The 21,374-nt window shown below is 31.0% G+C and overlaps 1 protein-coding gene across 1 annotated transcript; it reads left to right on the forward strand.

Annotated features, from left to right (window-relative positions):
* Positions 1 to 8,663: 8,663 nt before the first annotated feature.
* LOC107417448 (probable inactive 2-oxoglutarate-dependent dioxygenase AOP2) lies at positions 8,664 to 10,689 on the forward strand. Its single transcript, XM_016026064.4, has 3 exons — positions 8,664 to 9,117; positions 9,232 to 9,556; positions 9,973 to 10,689. The coding sequence occupies exons 1-3, from the start codon at positions 8,738 to 8,740 to the stop codon at positions 10,219 to 10,221; spliced, it is 954 nt and encodes a 317-aa protein (XP_015881550.2). The 5' UTR covers positions 8,664 to 8,737; the 3' UTR covers positions 10,222 to 10,689.
* Positions 10,690 to 21,374: the final 10,685 nt, after the last annotated feature.

Consider the following 21,374-nt stretch of genomic DNA (forward strand, 5'->3'; position numbering starts at 1 on the left):
TCTCTGTTTTCAGATCAGAACTATTTCAGCCCCTTTATTCTCAGACTGTTCAATTTCCTATGATTTGCAAAGTTATCTATCCTCAAATGCAACTAGATCTATAATTTGAGTTTGCAACCTAATTAACTTATCAAGGTTACAACAGGGGATCAATCTTTCAATGTCTTGACTTGATTAATAGTTAGATCATGTTCATTGATAAGATATTATAATATTTCTAACATAAAAAAGTGATAAACAAGCACGTCATGGCAATTGTCAAGGTATCACATGTTGAGATCACTAATGTTAGAAATATGAAATATTTTATAATATCTCTAAAATAAATGCTTATAACATTTATTAAAGAGATATTAATCTTTCTTGTTAAAAATATGACTATGTTTTCCTCATCTCTCCTGCTTGCTAGTTTTCTTTTCATATGAGTTACTGAACTCAGTTCATAATGGTACTGTCAACTGTCAATAATGTACCTTTCGCCAGACTATCACCTTTGATATGCTAAATTTCCAAGATCTAATCAATTTATCTATCCTCAAAGCCAGCTAGCTTTACAGTTTGTGTGGTACTAATAACAGCAAACATTCTTTATGGAATTAATTTATATCATTCATAAGGAATTTGCTTATATATGTAAGATTCTGAACCAAATGTTGTTTGCCTTAGCCATCGATAATTTGTATCATTCATAAAGCATCGCATTGATGTCACAAGTTTGTTTTTGCTTTTATTTTTTTAGAAGATCAAAACAATAGAACCATATTTTTGTATTTGTATCTAATATTTATTTAATATTGGATACTGTAAGATTAATTGTTCATTGTGCTCTGCACCAATAAAATGTCTTACTGGGTTTTGCTTTAAAAATCCATGTATAATTTTAGAAAGACCTTTTTTTTCATTCATGTTGAAAAGAAATCTTCCTTTGCAGCCCATCTTAGTCCACGATAGCTAACTCATAAAGAAGTGTTAATCAATGAAAGACCTCTAGCAGTCTGATAGCTTGGTATTTGATGCCTTGTTTCTCTTAATGCAGAAATGTTATTAACACAAAAGGTTGTATTTATATGTTAATTTTTTCTATCAAAGATATGTCAAATATCTTGACCTTTAAAAACTTAAAGAACAAAAAATCAACTTGGTGGTCTGATGAGATGCAAGAATTTTACTGGGTTTGAAAATTCAGTAACTTGCGCACTGTTTACCATTATATTTATCTATCTAGTCAAGAAAAGTACTTTAATTATCTTACTCCACAATAGCCAACTAATTTTAATGTCTGCAAGCAATTAAAATTGGTGTAATCAAAATTTCCATTGCTTTTGGAGTCTACTTTCACTGAACTTCAAAAGCTGGCAAATTGTGTTTACAAAAAAAATAAAAATAGTATACCAGTTTCATGTACAGAGAAATAATTATTATGAAACAGTTCGAATTGGAATAATTAAGGATTTGAGGTAATTGCTATCTTATAGTACCTGGATTACTAATAAGCCTTTGATCATATGGAATTATTGCAAAATTTCATTTTGTCATATCATCAACTATATATGTACTAATAAAAATAAGTTTGAAATAAAATTAATTATTAATTAATTGGTTAATTTATGAATAAGGTATGAAGCAATAACAGAGTAAAAGCTTGCAAGCATCAATGGAACATATAAAGAAATGATGAAATGTAATCAAATAATGACAAGTGTATATCTTGTCGGAGAACGTGCTCTCCCCTTCTAATATAGGGATGGAGAGTCCGTACTCTGGAAATACTAATATTCTCCTGTATAGCTAAGATATCTTGTAATATATAATATCACCTGGATATCTTGGAAGTCTTTGTTCGACTATAAGAGCAACAAAAATAGCCAAACTTCCCCATCAAGTTAATTTCTTTTCTTTTATGTCATCAACTATAATTAACTACAATAAGTTGAAAATCTTTGCATGGAAACCTCAATAAATAGCCTGATTATACAAGTACAAAGCAAATATCTATCTCTACAATTAGCTTTAATTGTGCTTTACATGAAGTTGTGTGTAAAAAAAAAAAAAAAAAAGAAAAACAATAACGATTCCCGAATTGAGCTCCCTCAAATTCCTATCATAGATTTCTCTAGGGAAGACTTAAAGCCTGGTTCATCTTCATGGCTTTCAATGCGCGACCAAAACAATCATGCACTAGAGGATTGTGGCTGTTTTATAGCAAAATATGACCAACTTTCCGAGAAACTGCTGAGCCAAACTAGGGACATGTTTGAGCTTCCCACAGATATCAAAAAGAAAAATACTAATGATGAACCTTAATTATCATGGTTATAAACTCCACCACCAGTTGAACAATCTGTCTTCTTCGAAGGCTTGGGGTTTGACAATGCAAGAGTGCTGCAAGAAACTGAAAAGATAATGAATATGGTCATGTGGCCTGCTGGGAAGGACTAATTTTGGTAATTAGCAATGGTTAATTTTATTTCATGATACTCATGAAGCTTATTTAATTAACTACTACTTTTTGTGTAATTAGTACTTATTTGATAGCAGAGAAGTTGTTACATCTTATGCCAAGTCAATAGGAGCTTTGAATGACTTGGTACTAGAAAAGGTGTTTGAAAGCTATGGTGCAGGGAAGCACTATGCCTCTATTGCTGCTTCAAACAGTCAAGTTCTTAGATATTCCTCAAATTGAAACCTCAAGACACAGAGAACATTATAAGGCTTCCAGCACATAAGGACCTAAGCTTTGCAACTATAGTCCATTAGATTGATAACCCTGGTTTGGAGATAAAAGCAAATGAAATCACCTATATTACAATTCAACCTGAAACTTCACACTTTGTGTTCTTGGCTTGCCATGGAATTTAGGTCAGTCGCACTCACATCAAGTCAATAAAATGGTTAATTTAAAGATTTTATCACAGTCCAATCTTTACTTTTCTTATATATATAGATTTTCTCATCCAAGGTTTATCCTATTAAATGGCTCCTTATTTACTATTATATATAGTAACAAACTTCGACGAAAATTTGTCAATGATTATTGGATAAGAGAAAAATTGTACATATATTGTGAAGTCCCACATCGGTTGGAAAGGAAAACGAAGCATGCCTTATAAGGTTGTGGATACTTTTCCCTTGTGGATGCGTTCCCATTAGAGAAGTAAAACCATGAGGAGTAGGATTGGGCTCACCACTTAGCTTCCAAAGCGGACAATATTCTGATTGGGCCTGGGAGGCTCGGGCCAGTGGGACTGGCAGGTGAGGAGTGAGACCTCTAACCACTAAGATGCGTTTTAAACCCGTGAGGGGTGGATTATAAGAGGATTCCTCAGTACCAAAGCGGACAATATCCACATGGGGGTTGACTGGGCTATTGAGTTGGATTGTGAAGACCCTGGGCCCCAAGAGGGTGGATTGTGAAGTCCTACATCGGTTAGACAGTTAAAATAAGAGAATAGATGAAGACGAGACACACAACAATGCACAGTCCCTTAGGAATTCGAGAACCTAGATCTCTGATACCAATTTTCAGGACCCATCCAAGATCCCTCACCGGAACCTTAGACAAGCCCTGATCCTAGGAAAATACCACCGAACCATCCAATGGAAAATCCAACAGCATCTTCCTTAAAGGAAGGATTTACCACAAAATTCACCTGCACAAAATGCACTCTTATATGATACCACCTTATTTCTCCTACCTTACTACAATAATTTCCACAAATGACAACACCTCGATAATAATTCGTATAACACATATGTATATACAATAGGATCAATTTACTAAATAAACAATCAAAATACACCTTTAAACAGTCACGTTCGCCCACACCACTCACTAAGTGCCACACATATCAAATATCGTTTTAATTATCATTTTAAAAAATATATCAATGTGTAATATAGAAAGAAAGAAACAATAACCGCATCAACAATAATACTAGTAGCAATCCCATGAGGGAAGTAAAACACTAAAGGGTAGGATTGGGCTCACCACCTAGTTTCCAAAGCGAACAATATCCCGATTGATCCTGGGAGGCCCGAGCCAGTGGGAGTGGCAGGTGAGGGGTGGGATCCCTAACCATTAGGACTCGTTTTAAACTTGTGAGGGCTGAATTGTAAAAGGATTCTTCAGTGCCAAAGCGAACAATATCCACATGCGGATAGAGTAGGCTGTTACATATATATACAGTAATTTTCTATTGGGTGATGGGAGGGCATGGAGTAGATTTCAATACCAATCAAATGTGGTGGAAAGTTGAACGTTTGTCACCTAGCTCAACAACCCCCATTGGAGCAAAATTAAATATTATGCATATGTTGATTTTCATTAATTATTGAATTTGAGATAAAATTAATTGGTTAATTAATTTTTTTTAATAATAAGGTATGGAGCAATGACAGAGTAAAATCTTGCAAGCTAGCATCGAGTGAACATATCAGGAAATGGGGAAAGATACTCAATGGGGCTGTTTAATTTCAACAATGGAGTGATACCAGTACCAAAAGAAATGATGGATGATGAACACACATTGCTTTATAAACCATTTGATCATCCCGAGTTTATTCGCTTTTTTAATGCCTTTGTTGTTAATTTTATCTCAACCATTAAATGACTTCAATAATTGAGATTTAAAAATACATTTATGGTTAATTGGATTTTAATAGAGTTTATTTTTTCTAAAAAGGATTTTAATATGCCACTAAATATATATTAAGTCATTAATTTATTTTAAATTCCAGTCTTAAAAGCAATAAAAATATTTATAAATGATGAAATGATATTAAAACTATCAAGTGGACTTGATATGAGCTTACTATATATATATATTGCTGAATAGTTAAGCTCAGAGCATTCCTAATGCCTTTATCTATTGAAAGTTTTTTTTTTTCCCTTACACATAAAGAAAATATATAGTCACTCTAAAAAAATACATTTTTAATGGATCTGTTTAAATATTTTATCGAGCTTACTTAATAAGAAAAATAAATAGATAATGCCAAAGTAACCCTCTACTTTAAGAGGCTCCATTTGATATTGTAAAGTTTCCTTAAAAGCAAAATTTTTTTTTGAGAAAATATATATAATTAATTAATAATCATAAATATTTCTCTATACATTACCGTTTAAAAAAATTAAAATTAATTAAATATTTATGTCACCTAAATTTAAATAATGTTAGTTTCTATCTCATATAAGTATTAATTCATATTCACCATTAAAAATGCTTCTATTATAAAAATTATTCATGTATATCTTGAAGCATCTAGATTAGGTGATGTATTTTCAAGAAAGCCTTGTGCATATATTGTTTTCTTCTTCTATGGAAAAGAAAAATTGAAATGAATGAAATCAAATGGTCTTCTAAATATTCTTGACTGATACAGTGATTTTATTGGGATTTTTCATATTTTTACCGGATCCAAATGGGTACATGTTCTTAAATATTGCAAATTGCAAACCATCAATTTTTTTTTTTTTTTTAAACATTGCACATTAATTTACTAATGTTTGGCTAGCTAGCTAGTTAAGAAAGTAACTTTGATATCTTTAGAGGTAAAAGGTAGGAAACCTAAACCACTTTTTGCTTATACATTAAGGGGGGAAAAATAAAGAAAAATTATAGAAATTTGTAATGGACAAATTAATAAAAAAAAATATTTATTTATTTATTTATAAGAAAACTGAAAACATATATTCTGCCATAGCCAATCATTAATGGGGGGAAGTATAAGGCCATGAGGCAAGAAAAATAACTATATCTGGAAGAACTGGAACATGCTATACAAGAGCCACCAAAAGTTGAAGTTTAATAAACCTATCAATTTAACATTCAAAAAAATATTAAATAAACAAAAAATAAAATCTATAATTTCTCTAGAAACGATTGACTACTAAAATTTAATTATAGAGCAACTTTTTGTTGAAAATTTAACAGCGTAACTTTTATTCAAATCATCTACCAATGACACATTAGAGCGACATTTATGGCTTCAGGAAACTGAAAAAACCATCACCTATCACCCTTTTTCTTATAAAATTGCGTTGTCAAATCAACTACCAATGACATTAGAGCTGTATTTATGGCTTTTGGAAACTAAAAAAACCATCGCCTATCACCCTTTTTCTAATAACATTGTGTAATGGTGATGACCAGTACCATTGTGAGACTTGTTAACATGGTTATCCTTCATTGATTGCATTAGTTATATATGAATTTATTATTTTAAAAATCTAATTTGTATAAACCCGATCCGACTCGGTTACCATATCTAATTTTGTAAATATTTTTAAGTAAGGTGTCTATTTCTCATTGGAGGGATAGAAAAAGGACTAAAGACATAGCATAAAAAGTTCATATCCTTTAAATATAATATATATCATCCTATTATCAAAGATGAAGAATATAGACATTTGGATGTTAACAGTGGTCATTATTCTCTATATTGAAAATTGTTAATTAAGTATATTTATTAATTTTTTATTTTAAAAATCTAATATTGAAAAGTAAATAATTATTTAAATTGTGAAAAATAAACAACGATAAACTTTGATATCTACTCCCATTTGCTAAACAACTATAATTATATTAAATAATTACATTTTCCATGATATAATTTTGATTATTATTTTATGATAATACTTACATTATCTAAAATTATATAATATTTAAAGAAGCTAAAACTTTTAATTATCAATAATACATTAAATTGAGCTTTGATTACCATTTACGATCTGTTACATTATTAAAATAATATAATATTAAAAAAATCAAGAAAAAAATATTAGAAAATAAAAATTAGTCTCTACTTTTCAACTCAGAATAGCAAAGAAAGGGCAAAAATAAAATAAAATAAAATAAAAAATAACAACGTTTTAGGGAAAAAAAATTAGTCATAAAGTGTCAAATATACTGTGGCAAAGAAAAAAACAACGGCTTTTTTATTTTTTTAAGGCAAAAAAAAATTTCATCTGTTAAGATTCAAATATAGTTCATAAGTTGAGATGTTGATGTTTCTTTCCATCAAGGCTACCATAGTATCTATAAATTTTACAACTTAACGTAAAAAAGAAAATGAAAAAAAGAAAAAGATGCTTTAGGGGGAAAAAATAAATAAATAAAAAACTTAGTTATATTTTTTTTCTAGTTGCATCAGTTATATCATTGTGCAATTTCAATTATATAAATGTAATACGCAATTTGCTTTATTACCAAAGGCAAAAAACAGAAGCAGCTTTTTCGGGAGAAAAAATAAAAAATAAAAAAAATTACACATACATGTTCAGATGTGCAAAATGGTGGGGCCCCGCGATCCATTTGGTTTTTTTTAAAACAAATTATATAATTTATAAATTATTCAAAATTTTTGCTCATTCTATATGATTCGAACTTAACTTATCTTCTCGTCAACATAGATAAAAAATACTCCATCGTTGAAACTATCGGGTTCAAGAGCGATGATCCTTTGGTTTATGTGGCGCAAATTAAACCCAACTCCTTGTTGCGTTCATACAGTGCGGCATAAAATACATAAAATGTGGGGTCCACAAAGTTGTGTACACATTTGGGGGAATGTGCTTTCGGCGACCACCTCAATGTCTTGACTTTGTAAAACTCATCGTTTAATACTTACTTGTAAAACGCATCGTATGATACTTCTAGAAGTGTGGTAGTCCTAACCGACAAGGTAAATGGATGGGACCCACATGTGGGTTTTATTTTCTTAATGTGGGTTCGACTTTCTTTGTGAGTTGGTGAAGTCCTTTCTTTTTTTTTTTGTGTAGTCCTTAGTTTTTGGTGGTGTCCTTAACTTGATTAATATATAGTAGTTTGTTTTTTTTTTTTTAATATATTAATGGATATTAGTACTTTTTTTTTTTTTTTGGCGCTTCAAAATAAAAAGTAGTTATACATAATTAAAGCATGGTTTTACAGAATTAATCACGCATATTTGGAGTTTTTGGATTGTAGATGGACTTATTGTATGTTAGTCTCACATAGGTCACACAGAGAGTCACTATTATTGTATATTAGAAAATTCAAAAGTTAGGTTAACTAGTCAATACTACTTTTACAAATACAAAAAAAAAGCCGGTTACGGCTTTGAAATGTTCAATGAAAAGAACATACACATGAAATTGAATAACCAAATAGCAATCTTCATCTTTGACAATTTAATTTTTACTTACACATTAAATTACAACTTCATCTTCTTCTTTTTTTCAATTTAAAGTGTGCAAGCATTAAAGTTGTATATAAGAGAGGCTCAATCATTCATTATCTTGACTAGTAAAAATCTAGAACACTTGCATGAGTACATCTTTTCAGGTGGGACCCAAACGAGATCTAGTCAAAAATTTCGAACTAGCACACGGATGGATTTTAGAAATAATAGTAGAACCATTTATTGCTTGAAATATGCTAAGGGGATACGCCAACCAACGAGCCATATATCCCAATATACTGCAATGGATTCGGAAGGTAAATTAATGTCAAAAATATGTTTCTTATTACATTTGCGTTTGACTCACAGAGTACGTACCAATTCTGTAATAGGTTTTTATTTTTATTCAACATTTGGCATCCGCTCCTAGTAATTGACTTTCTGTACAAGAACAGTAACACACTGTTACAAAGAAATCTTATAAATTCTTTCCTAAATGACATGATCATAATACAAGTTCAAAGCGAATTCATATTTATTGATTCACTTAGAAAGTAATTTTGTGAAGAAGTAAATAATGGGTTCCCAAACACACCAGCCTCCTCAAATTCCTGTCATAGACCTGTCTTTAGAGGACTTGAAGCCTGGTTCAGCTTCTTGGCTTCCCACGTGCAACCAAATTAGGCATGCATTAGAGGAATATGGTTGTTTCGTGGCAAAATATGATCAACTTTCTCCACAACTTTCCACAAAATTATTTAGCCAATCCAAAGATCTGTTTGAGCTTCCAGTAGAAACCAAAAAGCAAAATACTAGTGATGAACCTTATCGTGGTTATATCGGTCCAACCAAGTATATGCCACTCTACGAAAGCACGGCCATTGAAAAAGCAACAGTGCTTGAAGAAGTTCACAAGTTCATGAATCTCATGTGGCCTGATGGAAAGGACCAATTCTGGTAAGTAATTAATGGTTAATTTTTTCTTTTTTTGTTTTTTGGGGTTATGATCATGTACCTTTTTAAAATCAATTAAACTTTGTCCGAATAATTTCCTTAATTGATTGTGTGCAGTGAGGTTGTTGATTCTTATGCCAAGTTACTAGGAGCTTTGAATGAATTGACAGTGGAGATGCTGTTTGAAAGCTATGGGTTAAGAAAGCACTTTCCCTCCCTTGCTGCTTCCAATAGCCACCTTCTTAGATTCCTCAAATACAAACAACCTCAAGACACCGAAACCACGACTATAAGGTTCGCAGCACATACAGACATAAACTTTGCAACTATAGTTCATCAGAATGATATTGGTGGTTTGGAGGTACAAGCAAAGGATGGCACCTGGATTAGCGTTGAACCCCAACCTTCACACTTTCTGATCTTTGCTGGCCAAGGAATGCAGGTGCTCTCTCTCTCTCTCTTTCTCTCTCTCTCTCTCTATATATATATATATATGTATATGTAGACACCTCCCTATTATATATATATATATGTATGTATGTATGTTTGGAAAAATGAAAACTCTCTTATGCAGGAATAGATGCTAAAACGAAGTCCAGAAACAGCTTACAAGCGCATTTATAAGCAATTGAATGTCTCTGTTAGTGTTAATAGGCTTTTCTTGAACTTTAACTTTTAGTCGAGACTCTGAAGAAGAACCTCATTAAGTACATAAATATTTGTTCCTCTGAAAATTATATGTGAAATTATATTAAAATGGAAGATAAAGAGAGATGGATGATTACATATATGCTGATTTCGATTAATTAATTTATTTGACATATATAATTAATTGGTTTGTTTGGCTTATTAATTTAGGTATGGAGCAATGACAGAATAAAAGCCTGCTACCATAGAGTGAAGGTATCAGCAGGAAACGGAGAAAGATACTCAATGGGGCTGTTTACTTTCAACAATGGGGTTATACAAGTACCTGAAGAACTGGTGGATGATAAACATCCATTGCTCTATAAGCCATTTGATAGTCGTGGGTATATTCGTTTTTACATTAGTTCCGATGAAGCAGTCAAGTTAAATAATCCGATAAAGGCCTTTTGCGGTGCTTGATCACACAAACATAAATTAATCAGTGTTCAATATATATAATAAAAGGTCGATCTTATAAAAGATTGACTATATATATATATATATATTATATAAATGATGAAGGCATATATCTAACGTACTTGTGTTACTGCTTTTAAATTTGTATTTTAATCATTTCCTATTAGATATCTATATTACCCATATAAAAAAAATGCAGAGCATTTTGTCGGTATTCACTTTGGGACTATTTCAGCCACTTATTCCCGGACTATGACCTTTTCCAGATCCATGTATCACAAGCTTGCTCAATTTCTTAAGATTTGCTAACTTATCTATACTTAAACGCAACTAGCTCTGTAATGTGTTTGTGTGTGCAACTTACTATCAAGGTTGAAACAAGGGATCAATAATTGGATGTGTTTACTCTGTACTTGATTAACAGTTATATATATTCATTGAAAATTAATTACAATATTTTTGTTTTTCTAATTCTTCCTTTATGTTTGTCTCATCTTACTATTTTAGTATTTTTAATTTGAAGAGATATAGGAATTGAGAGGGACACTTTTTCCATATTTTTTAGCTGAGTCTAAAAGTGGGATTAAATTTCAGTAACTAAGCCTGCCCACAGACAAGAAACTCTACATCTAGTCACGGCACAATATCTGATTCTATGGCCAAGTTTGAAGGATCATTTAATATTTTTCAATAAAAGATTTTCTGGCTTTGACCCTCATCGCCCTTTGACCCTTCTTTCTCTTTCTACATCCCCAGTGCCATGTAGCTTCATAGACTCTACTTGCGGCTTGCCAAACATAATTGTCGGTATTGAATTGTCACTGGGAACACTCTGATGGTTATTATGAACAGAATATTATTTTATATATACATATATATATATATATATATAGTTTGGTTTTAATGATAACCTAACTCAAACATATTATATAACCATAAATTCCTTAACATATTATATGATAAATTTTACTCTATGTTGCATAATGTACCTTTCAACGATAGCATTTAAACTTAGTTATATATATATATATATATACAGTCCATTTATGATACAAACGGTCCTCATACGGATCATAGTAGTGGTGATGGTTTTTCATAGTATTGGTGACGATTTTCTAAAAAACTGTCATTAATACTATAAAACACCGTTATTAATACTGCGATCCTCATTCGGATCATTCTCATTATAGAATTTTCGTATATATATATAAAATAAGTTCTATGTCAGAACTATATACCATTGCCAAGTTCTCAGACAGAATATTAAACAATCCCAATTAGACTTATTGTACGTTCAACTGTCAATGATCTCTTCCTTTTTAGACCTCTAATATTAAGGTACCTTTGGGAAACTCGGTTATTAGCTCAGTGTTTGAAGATAACTCAAGGATTTAGGTAATGATTTGACAATGCAAAAGCTTCACGTTGCCAACGATGTTTTGTATCTGAAATTATTTTTCCTATCTCGTTTGTTTATCTGAAATTATATTATAGTTGTAATACTTATTACCAATTTTTTAGTTATATCGTGCTTTATATCAATAATAATAAATAAATAAAAAGTAGTAATAGAAAAATAAATTTATAATCGAAACTAGAAATATACTTTTTGAACAATATAATATTTATTTAATTACTTTTGGTTTATTGTACATAGAAATAGAAATTTATGTAAACTTTTGGTTTTAGTAGCCAAGTTCTTTTATTATTTTCCATTTATTTTTGTGATTAATTTTATTATTTAAAATATATGTTAAATTTGGAACATTCATGGCCAGATTTTTTAAATTAATAAAACATTTATTTCATAATCATTAGAAGTTAATGTTCAAAAAAGATTTCGTTTGCCTTCTATCTCTTTATTCATATATCTACATACATATATTCAAAGAAAAAATTTGTTTTAGTAAACATACTATTTGGTTAGACTTTTCTTCTTCTCTTTTTTTTTTTTAATTTTTTTTTATTTTTAACTGAGAACTAATTGGTTAGACTTGCATTTTTATCTATATATATATATTTTTTTCAAAACACGTATTAAAAAACAATTTAAGGCTTAATTTTGTAACGATGTCCCCTTTAAAAAAATTTTCGGGCTCACCACTGGCATTATCTTCTCCATATCCAGGTGAGAAAGACATTTTTGCAAACATCTTTCCGTTCAATTTGGCAAGATTTGTCTACTCACCTAGAATATATGTTTTTCAAAGATAGAATTTGTGTGGAGGTTGCATATAAGAGAGGCTCAATTATTCAACGTCTCAACTTGTGAACCACGTTCCACAATACTTCTAAAAGTGTGGTATTCCCAACTCACGTGGAAAATGGGATATCCATACCTGGAAAATGAGACAAATTAATTATTAAATTTGGAATTAAAACATTGTATTCTCGATTTAACCACTCATATTTGGAGTTTTGGATTTTGGATGGATTTAGCGTACGTAAGTCTCACATTGGCCACAGAGACTCATTATTAATATTGTATTTTAGTAAATTCAAAAGATAAGTTAAAAAAAAAAAAAAAGGAGGGTCTATTCATATTGACTATTTAATTTTTAATTACACATTAAATTACAACTTCTTTATTTATTTATTTATTTTTTTCATTTAAAGTGTGCAAGTACCAAGATTGTCTATAAGAGAGGCTCAATCATTCAGTATCTTGACTTGTAAAAACTCTATAATGCTTGCGGGAGTCCATATTCTCAACTTTCAGGGAGATGGGAGCCATATGTGGGTTTTATTTTTTTTATTTTTTATTTTTATTTTTGGTGTGGTTCTGTTTTGTTTGTTTCAAATATTTATTAATTTTAATTAATAACAGTTAAAATTTTTTGAAAATCTTAAAAATTATAAAAAATAAAATAAAATTGAGATCAATTTAATATTTTTATTTATTTTTTAAATAGTAATTAATTAAAATATCAAACAAATTTTAATTAACATTAACTAACAATTAAATTAATAAAACTACATACAATTAAATAGATAAAAAAATAAAAAAATAAAAAACAAATCATTTATTGCTTGAAATATGCTCAATGAAAAAGAAATACAGCAACCAAGGAACCATTAATTCCCCATATACTACAATGGAAATTAATGTTAAAATATGTGTTTCTTATTACATATGCGTTTGACTCAAAGAGTATGTACCAATTCTGCATTAGGTGTTTTTTTTCTTTTTTCTTTTTTTCCTCAGAGCAAATATATATATATATATATTTCTGCATTAGTTTTTTTTTTTTTTTCTTTATCAAATTCAACATTAGGCATCCGACCCTAGAAATTGACTTTTGGCAAAATTAGGTGCGTCAAACTTGCTTCATTTGGTCCAAGAAAAGAAACACACAGATACAAAGAAATCATACAATGCAAGCATGATTGGGCGTAATTCTTTCAAAAACGACATGAATCTTTCATATATTGTTTGTCTCTCAATCCCTTTACATCATTTTTTTTTCCCCAAGAAAAAGTAAACATCCTAATTGTTAAGAATTTATTTATTTATTTATTTTGTTTTTTTACTGAGACAAATTGGTTAGACTTTCATTTTTATCTATATTATTATTTCTTCAAAATACACATTAAAAAACAATTTGAAGTTTAATTTTATAATGGTCCCCCCTCTGAAAAAATATCTTTGGGCCAATCACTGGCATTAGTTTCTCTATGCCCAGGTCAGAAAAACTTTTTCTCAACATCTTTCCCCACCATTATAACAGGCTCAATTTCCCAAGATTTGTCTACTTCACCTAGAATTCGTATTTTTCAAAGGTAGAATTTGTGTTGAGGCTGCATATAAGAGAAGCTCAATCAGTCAATGTCTTCGAGAAGCGTGGCATTCCCAACTCACTAGCAACGAGGAAATTGGGATCCATGTGTGGGTTTTATTTTCTTTATGTGGGTCCTACTTTCTTTGTTACCTGGGAATAAAACTCCAGCTAAAGCTAGAAATTTACTCCTTAATTTTTGATTCTTTGGTATGGTAGTTTTTTTTATTTTTTTAATAAAATTAATATATATATAGTAATTTGCAAAAAATTATTTAATAGGATAGATTTATTATGCCAAGAGTGAATTCATCTAATTATATTATATTAATTTATTAAATATGATTCATTGTTTATATTATTTAATGACTTTCAATATAATTAAATTCTAAATTGGAAAATTATTAGTTAACAAATCAAATTCTTTTAATATTTCATCTAAAAGAAATCAGTTCCTCTAGTAATATATTTAGTTTTTTTGAAAAGAATTATCTTATTTATTTTATTTCTCAAACAATCTAAAAAAAAAAATTCAAATACAAGTGTTATTATATATATATATATATTATTGCTTTATTAAGCATTTTGGGAAAATTGGTTTGTATATATATATATATATATATATCTTATAAAATAGTAGCAACCAAAAAAAAAAAAAAGTATAAAAAAGTCTTTCTTTCATTTTCAAAAATGAAAAAAAAATCCCTTTCATTTTATCAAATTAAGCTCAAAAATATGTGTGTATATATATATATATATATATACTTACTTTAAATAAACTAAATGACATTATTTTTTGCATATAATAAAGTAATAACATAATTATTTTTTAAAAGGAAATTAAATATATTAATAAATGGGTTAAATAAGGAAGTTTATTTAATGATAAATAAATTATCAATTTAAAATTTAATTATATTAATTTCAAAAAATAACATAAATAACATGTTATGTTTGATAAATTGATATAATATAATTGGAACGTAATAAAATAAACCTATACTACTGAATAATTTCTAATAGTTATAGTGTTGGGAAAAGTTCGAATATTAAATATAACATTTCGTCATAGTGCAATTCTGTAAGACAAATTAATTACTACATTTGGAATTAAATACTATTATTGAATTAACCACCGATCGGAGTTTTGGATTGTGGTGGGGCTTGCCGTACGTAAGTCTCAGTCACAGACACTCACTGTTATTGTATATTAGTAAATTCAAAAGTTAAGTTAAAAAAATAATAACAAAAAAAAAAAGAAATAAACAAAAGCAAAATACAAAAATAAAATTATAAAAATTGAAAAAAAAAAAAATTTCACATGGTGAGGTGTGGCTTTATTTTCTCACCATCTTCTGCTCGCACAACGTCTAGCCTATTCTAATATTTTATTGTAAACTGATAATTCTAAGCTAGCTTTGAATTGCTGTCTTGTGAATGGAGTATTGGTGCTATCATTCAAGATATTAAAATCCTTAAATATATATTTTTTTTATTATTATTTTTTTTTTCCTTGCTGTAGAATTAGTTATGTGCCTAGTTCAGCTAATTGGGCTGCAGACCCTCTGTCTAGGTTTGCTTTGGACTTTTACAGGGCCTGAGTCCAACTCGTTCGTTTATTCTTGTATCCTTGCTGATGAGGTGCCCATTTCTTCTTCTTAACGGAATACAATTTCAAGTTGTCCAAGAAAAAATAAAATAAAACCATTCGTAAAAAATCTATCACACTTCCAACCGTATGGGACCCACATGCGAGTTTTATTTCCTTCGTGTGGGTTTTATTTTGCTCATTTCGATTATTTGTTAATATTAATTAATAGCAGTAAAAATTGATAAAGAAGATAATTTCAATAGTTGATTATCTTTATTTATATCATAAAAATATAGATTCGAATTATAAAAATGAAATTTGGAATAATTTATAATTTTTAAAAAAATAAAAATAAAAAATAACAGTGAAAATTTATAGCATTTTAACAAATTATAAATTTGAAAAAACAAATTAAAATTGTGATCAATTTAATATTTTTGTTTATTTTTCAGTTTAAATTGTAATTAACTAAAATATTTAATAAATTTTAATTGATATCAATTAAAATTTAAATTAAGCAAATTACATAAAACAAAACAGATAAATAAAAATAAAAAACAAACACATTACCCAAACGACATCTAGGCAACAATTTCGAGCGAAGACCCGCATAGATTTTAAAAATAATAGTAAAACCATTTATTGCTTGAAATATGCTCAATGAAAAGGAAATACACTAACCAAGGAATCATTAATTCCCCTTATCCTACAATGGATTCAGAATAGAAATTAATGTTAAAATATTATGTTTCTTTTGACATATGAGCTTGAATAAAATTAATAAAAAAAATCAATAGCTTTCATTTTGACTATTAATTTAATTGTTATTTTATATATTAAATTAATTAAAATTTTAGTTTTCCATTGTATATTTAATAAAAAATGCTAAATATTATAGATTCACTATTGTATGTAACACCCCGTTCCAAACCACATCGGAATTCTTGCACGTTGACCGTGGTTGACCGTTAACTGTTGACTTTGACTTTAACAGTTGACCAAGGGGTTAAAGGTTGACTTTTTGACTCGGATAGAATTTTAGGTTGACTAAGGTACCGTTATGAAGTACACATTGGCACGAATTCATAGACTAGTAGCACATCAAAAACGGAGCTACGGTTTGAAAGTTATGGGCAAAACAAGTTGAGATTCAAACTGTTCAAAAGGTGCCGGGAGTTGACTTTTTATCATTGTAGAATTTTGTTTTGACTTTTATATGGTTGTAAATTTCTCGTCGATACAAGTTCATAAGCTAGCGGCACGCTTAAATTGGACATCGGGTTAAAAAGTTATAGACGTGTGAAGTTTTCCGAATACCGTAATATTTTAATATTTTTGAATCGGTGAACAGTGAAACACTACGTGTCGACATCTGAGAGGTCCACGTGGGTGAACAGTGTCACCCACGATGGCTTTTATTTTGGCAAAATGGCAGGGGAGGAGAGAGAAAGAGAGAGAGGAGAGAGAGAGGGAGAGAGAAAGACCACCGGCTGCCGGAGTTGTCAACTTTTCCACCCGAATTTTGTCACACGCGCAGGCCAGGCAGGAGCGCCTCCCCATTCCCGGCCAAACCCCAAAATTTCACGGCCAACCGACGGGCGATGCGCCCGGATCGGGGCTTTTTCCGACGGCGGCGCCGCCACCTTCAAACCCAGATCTCTTCGCCGTCCGGCCTCCGTTTGCCTCACTGCCGGTCCCGTTGGAACCCTCTCCCCTCGATCTACAAAACCCCCAAAAATCTCAGCCATCGACCACCGGACGTGCCGCCGGAGGCGACGGTTGCCGGTGATTGCGGCAACTCGCCCGGAAATCACTATTCCGGCAAGTACCCAGTTGCACCGCCGGTCCCTCCCTACTAATTCCGACCCCCTGAACTCAGATCCAGGATCCTTTTCCTCCGATTCGTGACGGTTTGGGAGCATCAAGGCTTTAAAGGCTGAAAGCTTTCCGGCGAGATTCAGGCCACCTCGGGTCCGATCTCCGGGAAGTATGACCGGATTCGTAATCCTCGTCACTCAAGCTTCGATTCAGTATATTACTCGTCAATTTTGGTTAACGTTTGTGTTTAACCCCCTAGGTACGGGGTATTATTTACCCGAATAAAATATTAATTTATTTGACTGTGTGTGAATTATTGTTCTAGGAGCACGTGTGCGTCGTGGAATTGATCCCATGGAGGATCTTAGGTTAATTGCATGTTTCAGGTAAGTGACCCACCTTTAAAAATATTTTGGGGTAATTAATTATATTTATGTGGTATTAAATTGATATCTGGAATTTATGCTCATGTGGTGGAATTTGAATATAATCGGGAATAAAAATATTATTTAATATATATATTTACCCATTGATGCTAAACGGAATTTTGGGTTACTAAGAATTTTTCGATTATTATTTTATTGTGATTTAATTGTATTTATTACACATGAGCAAAGTATTTTCATTAATTAATTGTATTTGGATTTTAATATTATTTTTGGGCATAATTGGTTTAATTGGTGGTTTACATTTTATAATTATGCCGTAGAATATTATTTGTGGAACCTCGTGTTACGAGAAAAATTATTTTTATATCGTTATCGATGGTTTCGTACCGGAAATGTTAAAAGAAAATGTGAGATGGTGAATTTGAAAACTGGTATATTTCCCACGGTGATTTTGGAAAATCGGTACGGTAATAAAAAATTTAATAATTATTTTAGACGCACTCATACAGTATTGGTGTTCTGGTTGTATATGTGGATTAGCGCGCAAGTTATTATGTCTCCCGTGAGTTGCCATTGGACCGAAGGCAGGCAAGTTTGATATTGGCCATAGCCGCCCCCCTCCGTGGCCGGGATGACAGTTTCAGCAGCGACGCTGTCAGGACGCCGAAGCGTCGTATGCAAGTTTCTCTCTTTAATCTTCCCGCCAGTCGGTGCTCGGGATGCTGGGTATCGGAGGGCATCACTGGTATATGGTATGGTGCGTCAAGTATAAATTTTCGGATAAAAATTTCAAACCCCAAAGTGTTCAAAAAATTATTTATTATATTTTATTACATTTTATTTATATTTGGGGTATTTACCTATTGTTTATTAAATTAATTGATCCATTGGTTTTCGGGAAATACAAATAACAAGTTTTGTGAAAATGTTTTAAAAAGGGAACATTTCCAACAGAGTGAATGAGAGAAATTATTACTTTCAAATATTTATTATTTATTTAATTGTTGGTATTAATTAAATTCCTTTATTTGTTATATTATTAATATTAAAAGTGTACAGTAGATAGGGTCACTCACTGAGATGATTAGCATCTTATATTTTTAAATTCCGTTCCCCTAGGTTCAGGTTGGGAGACGTTGATCGTCTGGGATGAGCCCGACGTTTCAGCTCATTGCCGAAAGTCCGAGAAGCATTTTCTTCCCTTTTTCCTCTCCATCTTGTATTACTTCTTTATCTGTCATTATATTAATTCCATATTTATTTGTATAATGCTCTGTATACTGTATTGGACATTTAGTTATTAATTATGCATTGATTTACTGTTATTCATTTGGAGTGCTGCAAATTTGTGGAATCATATTGTAGTAACACGGGAGGAATAAGAGGATGAATATAGAAGTGTGTTTTCAGTGCAGGAAATTTGTGATAAATTCAACCCTTAAGGGAGGTTCTGCCGGATTTTCCATTGGAGGGTCCGGTAGGGTTTTCCTGCGATCAGGGCTTGTCTAGGGTTCCGGTGAAGAATTTTGGACGGGTCCTGACATTGTATATTAGTAATTTCAAATGTTAACTTAGGTACGTTTTGTCGAAGCTCGATTGTGTATGTTATAAATGATATTAAAGCAGGTTTGTGAATTTAAATGCACAGGAAAAAAAACCAACTAACCCTCCATATGCGTATAATACAATTTTGAATGAAAATGTTTAATGCAAAGGAAACATAAATCAATGTTCCATTTGTTTCCTTCTCTCTCCTTTTTTTTTTTGGTCAACAATTTGTATCCATCACTGATCTGGGATTTTTCTTGGTTGAATTTCCAGTTGACTTCCATTTTTCTTATCTATTAACAATTACATATATTGTTTCTCGTAAATATAGCACAGCAAACTAAACGGTCAATAGCTAGCCTTCATTTTGACTACTTATTTTTTAGATTAGATGTTAAATTTCCATCTCTCTTCTGGGAATTTTTAGATATATATATATATACCTAGATTCTCCATTTGACTTCCTTTTCTCTTATTTGCCAATCCCAATATTTCTTGTGCATATAAGCTTAAATAATAAATCACAGTTAGTAACCTTCATTTTTGACAACTTAATTTTTAATTTATATGTTAAATTACTGCTTCCTTTTTTTTTTCTTTTTTCATTGGATATATAATATCCTAATATAAAGAGTGATAAGCAATCGCATCATGGCTTATGCAGGTTACAAATAAAATTATGTTAAAGCAATTATCAGATCAAGCTATATTATCACTAGGTTTTTAAATCACTTAGAAGATATCATATAATATATATATATATATATATTTGTATATATCCACTGATCAATTGCTTAGAAGTCTTTGATCATAACATAATAAATAGCAAAATATCTCCATAGCATCTTGTTACATCACCATCACTTAACTATAAATTAACAAAAATAAATAGGAAAAATGTACATTGAAACCTCTATAAATAGCATCATAATATTGCAAAGCACATCCATCCCTTTAGCAATATACTTTCTACAGATAAGAAAGTTAATTTGAGGCGGAAAAAACAAATGGATTCCCAAACACAGACCCCTCAAATTCCGGTTATAGATTTCTCTAGGGAAGACTTCCAAGACTGGCTGCCATGTGCAACCAAATTCGATATGCATTGGAGGATTACGGTTGTTTTGTGCCAAAATATGATCAACTTTCTCCCTGACTTTCCACCAAACTTTTGAGCCAAGCCAAAGATATGTTTGAGTTTCCCATAGAAACCAAAAAGAAAAATACTAGTGACGAATCTTTTTTGTGGTCATTATGTTGAAATATCACTTATTCTAAAAGTTTAAGCTGATGGAATATGAGCTTTCATTATATTTATATTTTTCTCTAATACTCTCCCTCAAATGTAAGCCTGTCTCTTTTAGACTTCTCTGAGTCCTTACATTTGTTTTTTTTTTTTTGGGAGTTCTTGAGTTTTGAACTCGGAACCTCTTGGATCTCTGACTCTGATGTCATGTTGAAATACCACTTATTCCAGTTTTGAACTCGGAACCTCTTGGATCTCTGGCTCTGATATCATGTTGAAATACCACTTATTCCAAAAGCTTAAGCTGATGAAAGGTGGGCTTTCATCATATTTATATTTTTCTCTAACACATTATACTCGAAAATCTGAAATGCCACCACTCCTAGAAGGCATGGGCATTGACAATGCAAGATTTCTTGAACAAACTCACAAGTTCATGAATCTCATGTGGCCTCGTGGAAAGGACCAATTCTATGAAGTTGTTAATTCTTATGCAAAGTTATTAGGAGATTTGAATGAATTGGTACAAGAAATTGTGTTTCAAAGCTAGGGTGAAGGGAAGCACTATGCTTCCTTTGCTGCTTCCAACAGTCATGTTCTTAGATTCCTCAAATTTAAACCTCAAATTCCTCGAAAAGTATAAGGCTTTCAGCTCATAAGGACATCAGCCTTGCGACTATAGTTCATCAAATTCATAATCCTGCTTTGGAGGTAGAAGAAAACGATGGCACCTGGATTGCGATTGAACCCGAAGTTTCAATCGGATACTGCAACATCAATATTTATTC

The sequence above is a fragment of the Ziziphus jujuba genome, chromosome 2 (genome assembly GCF_031755915.1).
Source record: "Ziziphus jujuba cultivar Dongzao chromosome 2, ASM3175591v1".
Taxonomy (NCBI): Eukaryota; Viridiplantae; Streptophyta; class Magnoliopsida; order Rosales; family Rhamnaceae; genus Ziziphus; species Ziziphus jujuba.

Bases quoted from the DNA above. Each gene is read 5' to 3' on its own strand.
- LOC107417448 (XM_016026064.4), top strand. From the start codon at position 8,738: ATGGGTTCCCAAACACACCAGCCTCCTCAAATTCCTGTCATAGACCTG. The intron at 9,118-9,231 runs GTAAGTAATTAA...GATTGTGTGCAG, and splicing joins GATGGAAAGGACCAATTCTG to TGAGGTTGTTGATTCTTATG. The intron at 9,557-9,972 runs GTGCTCTCTCTC...TTATTAATTTAG, and splicing joins TTGCTGGCCAAGGAATGCAG to GTATGGAGCAATGACAGAAT.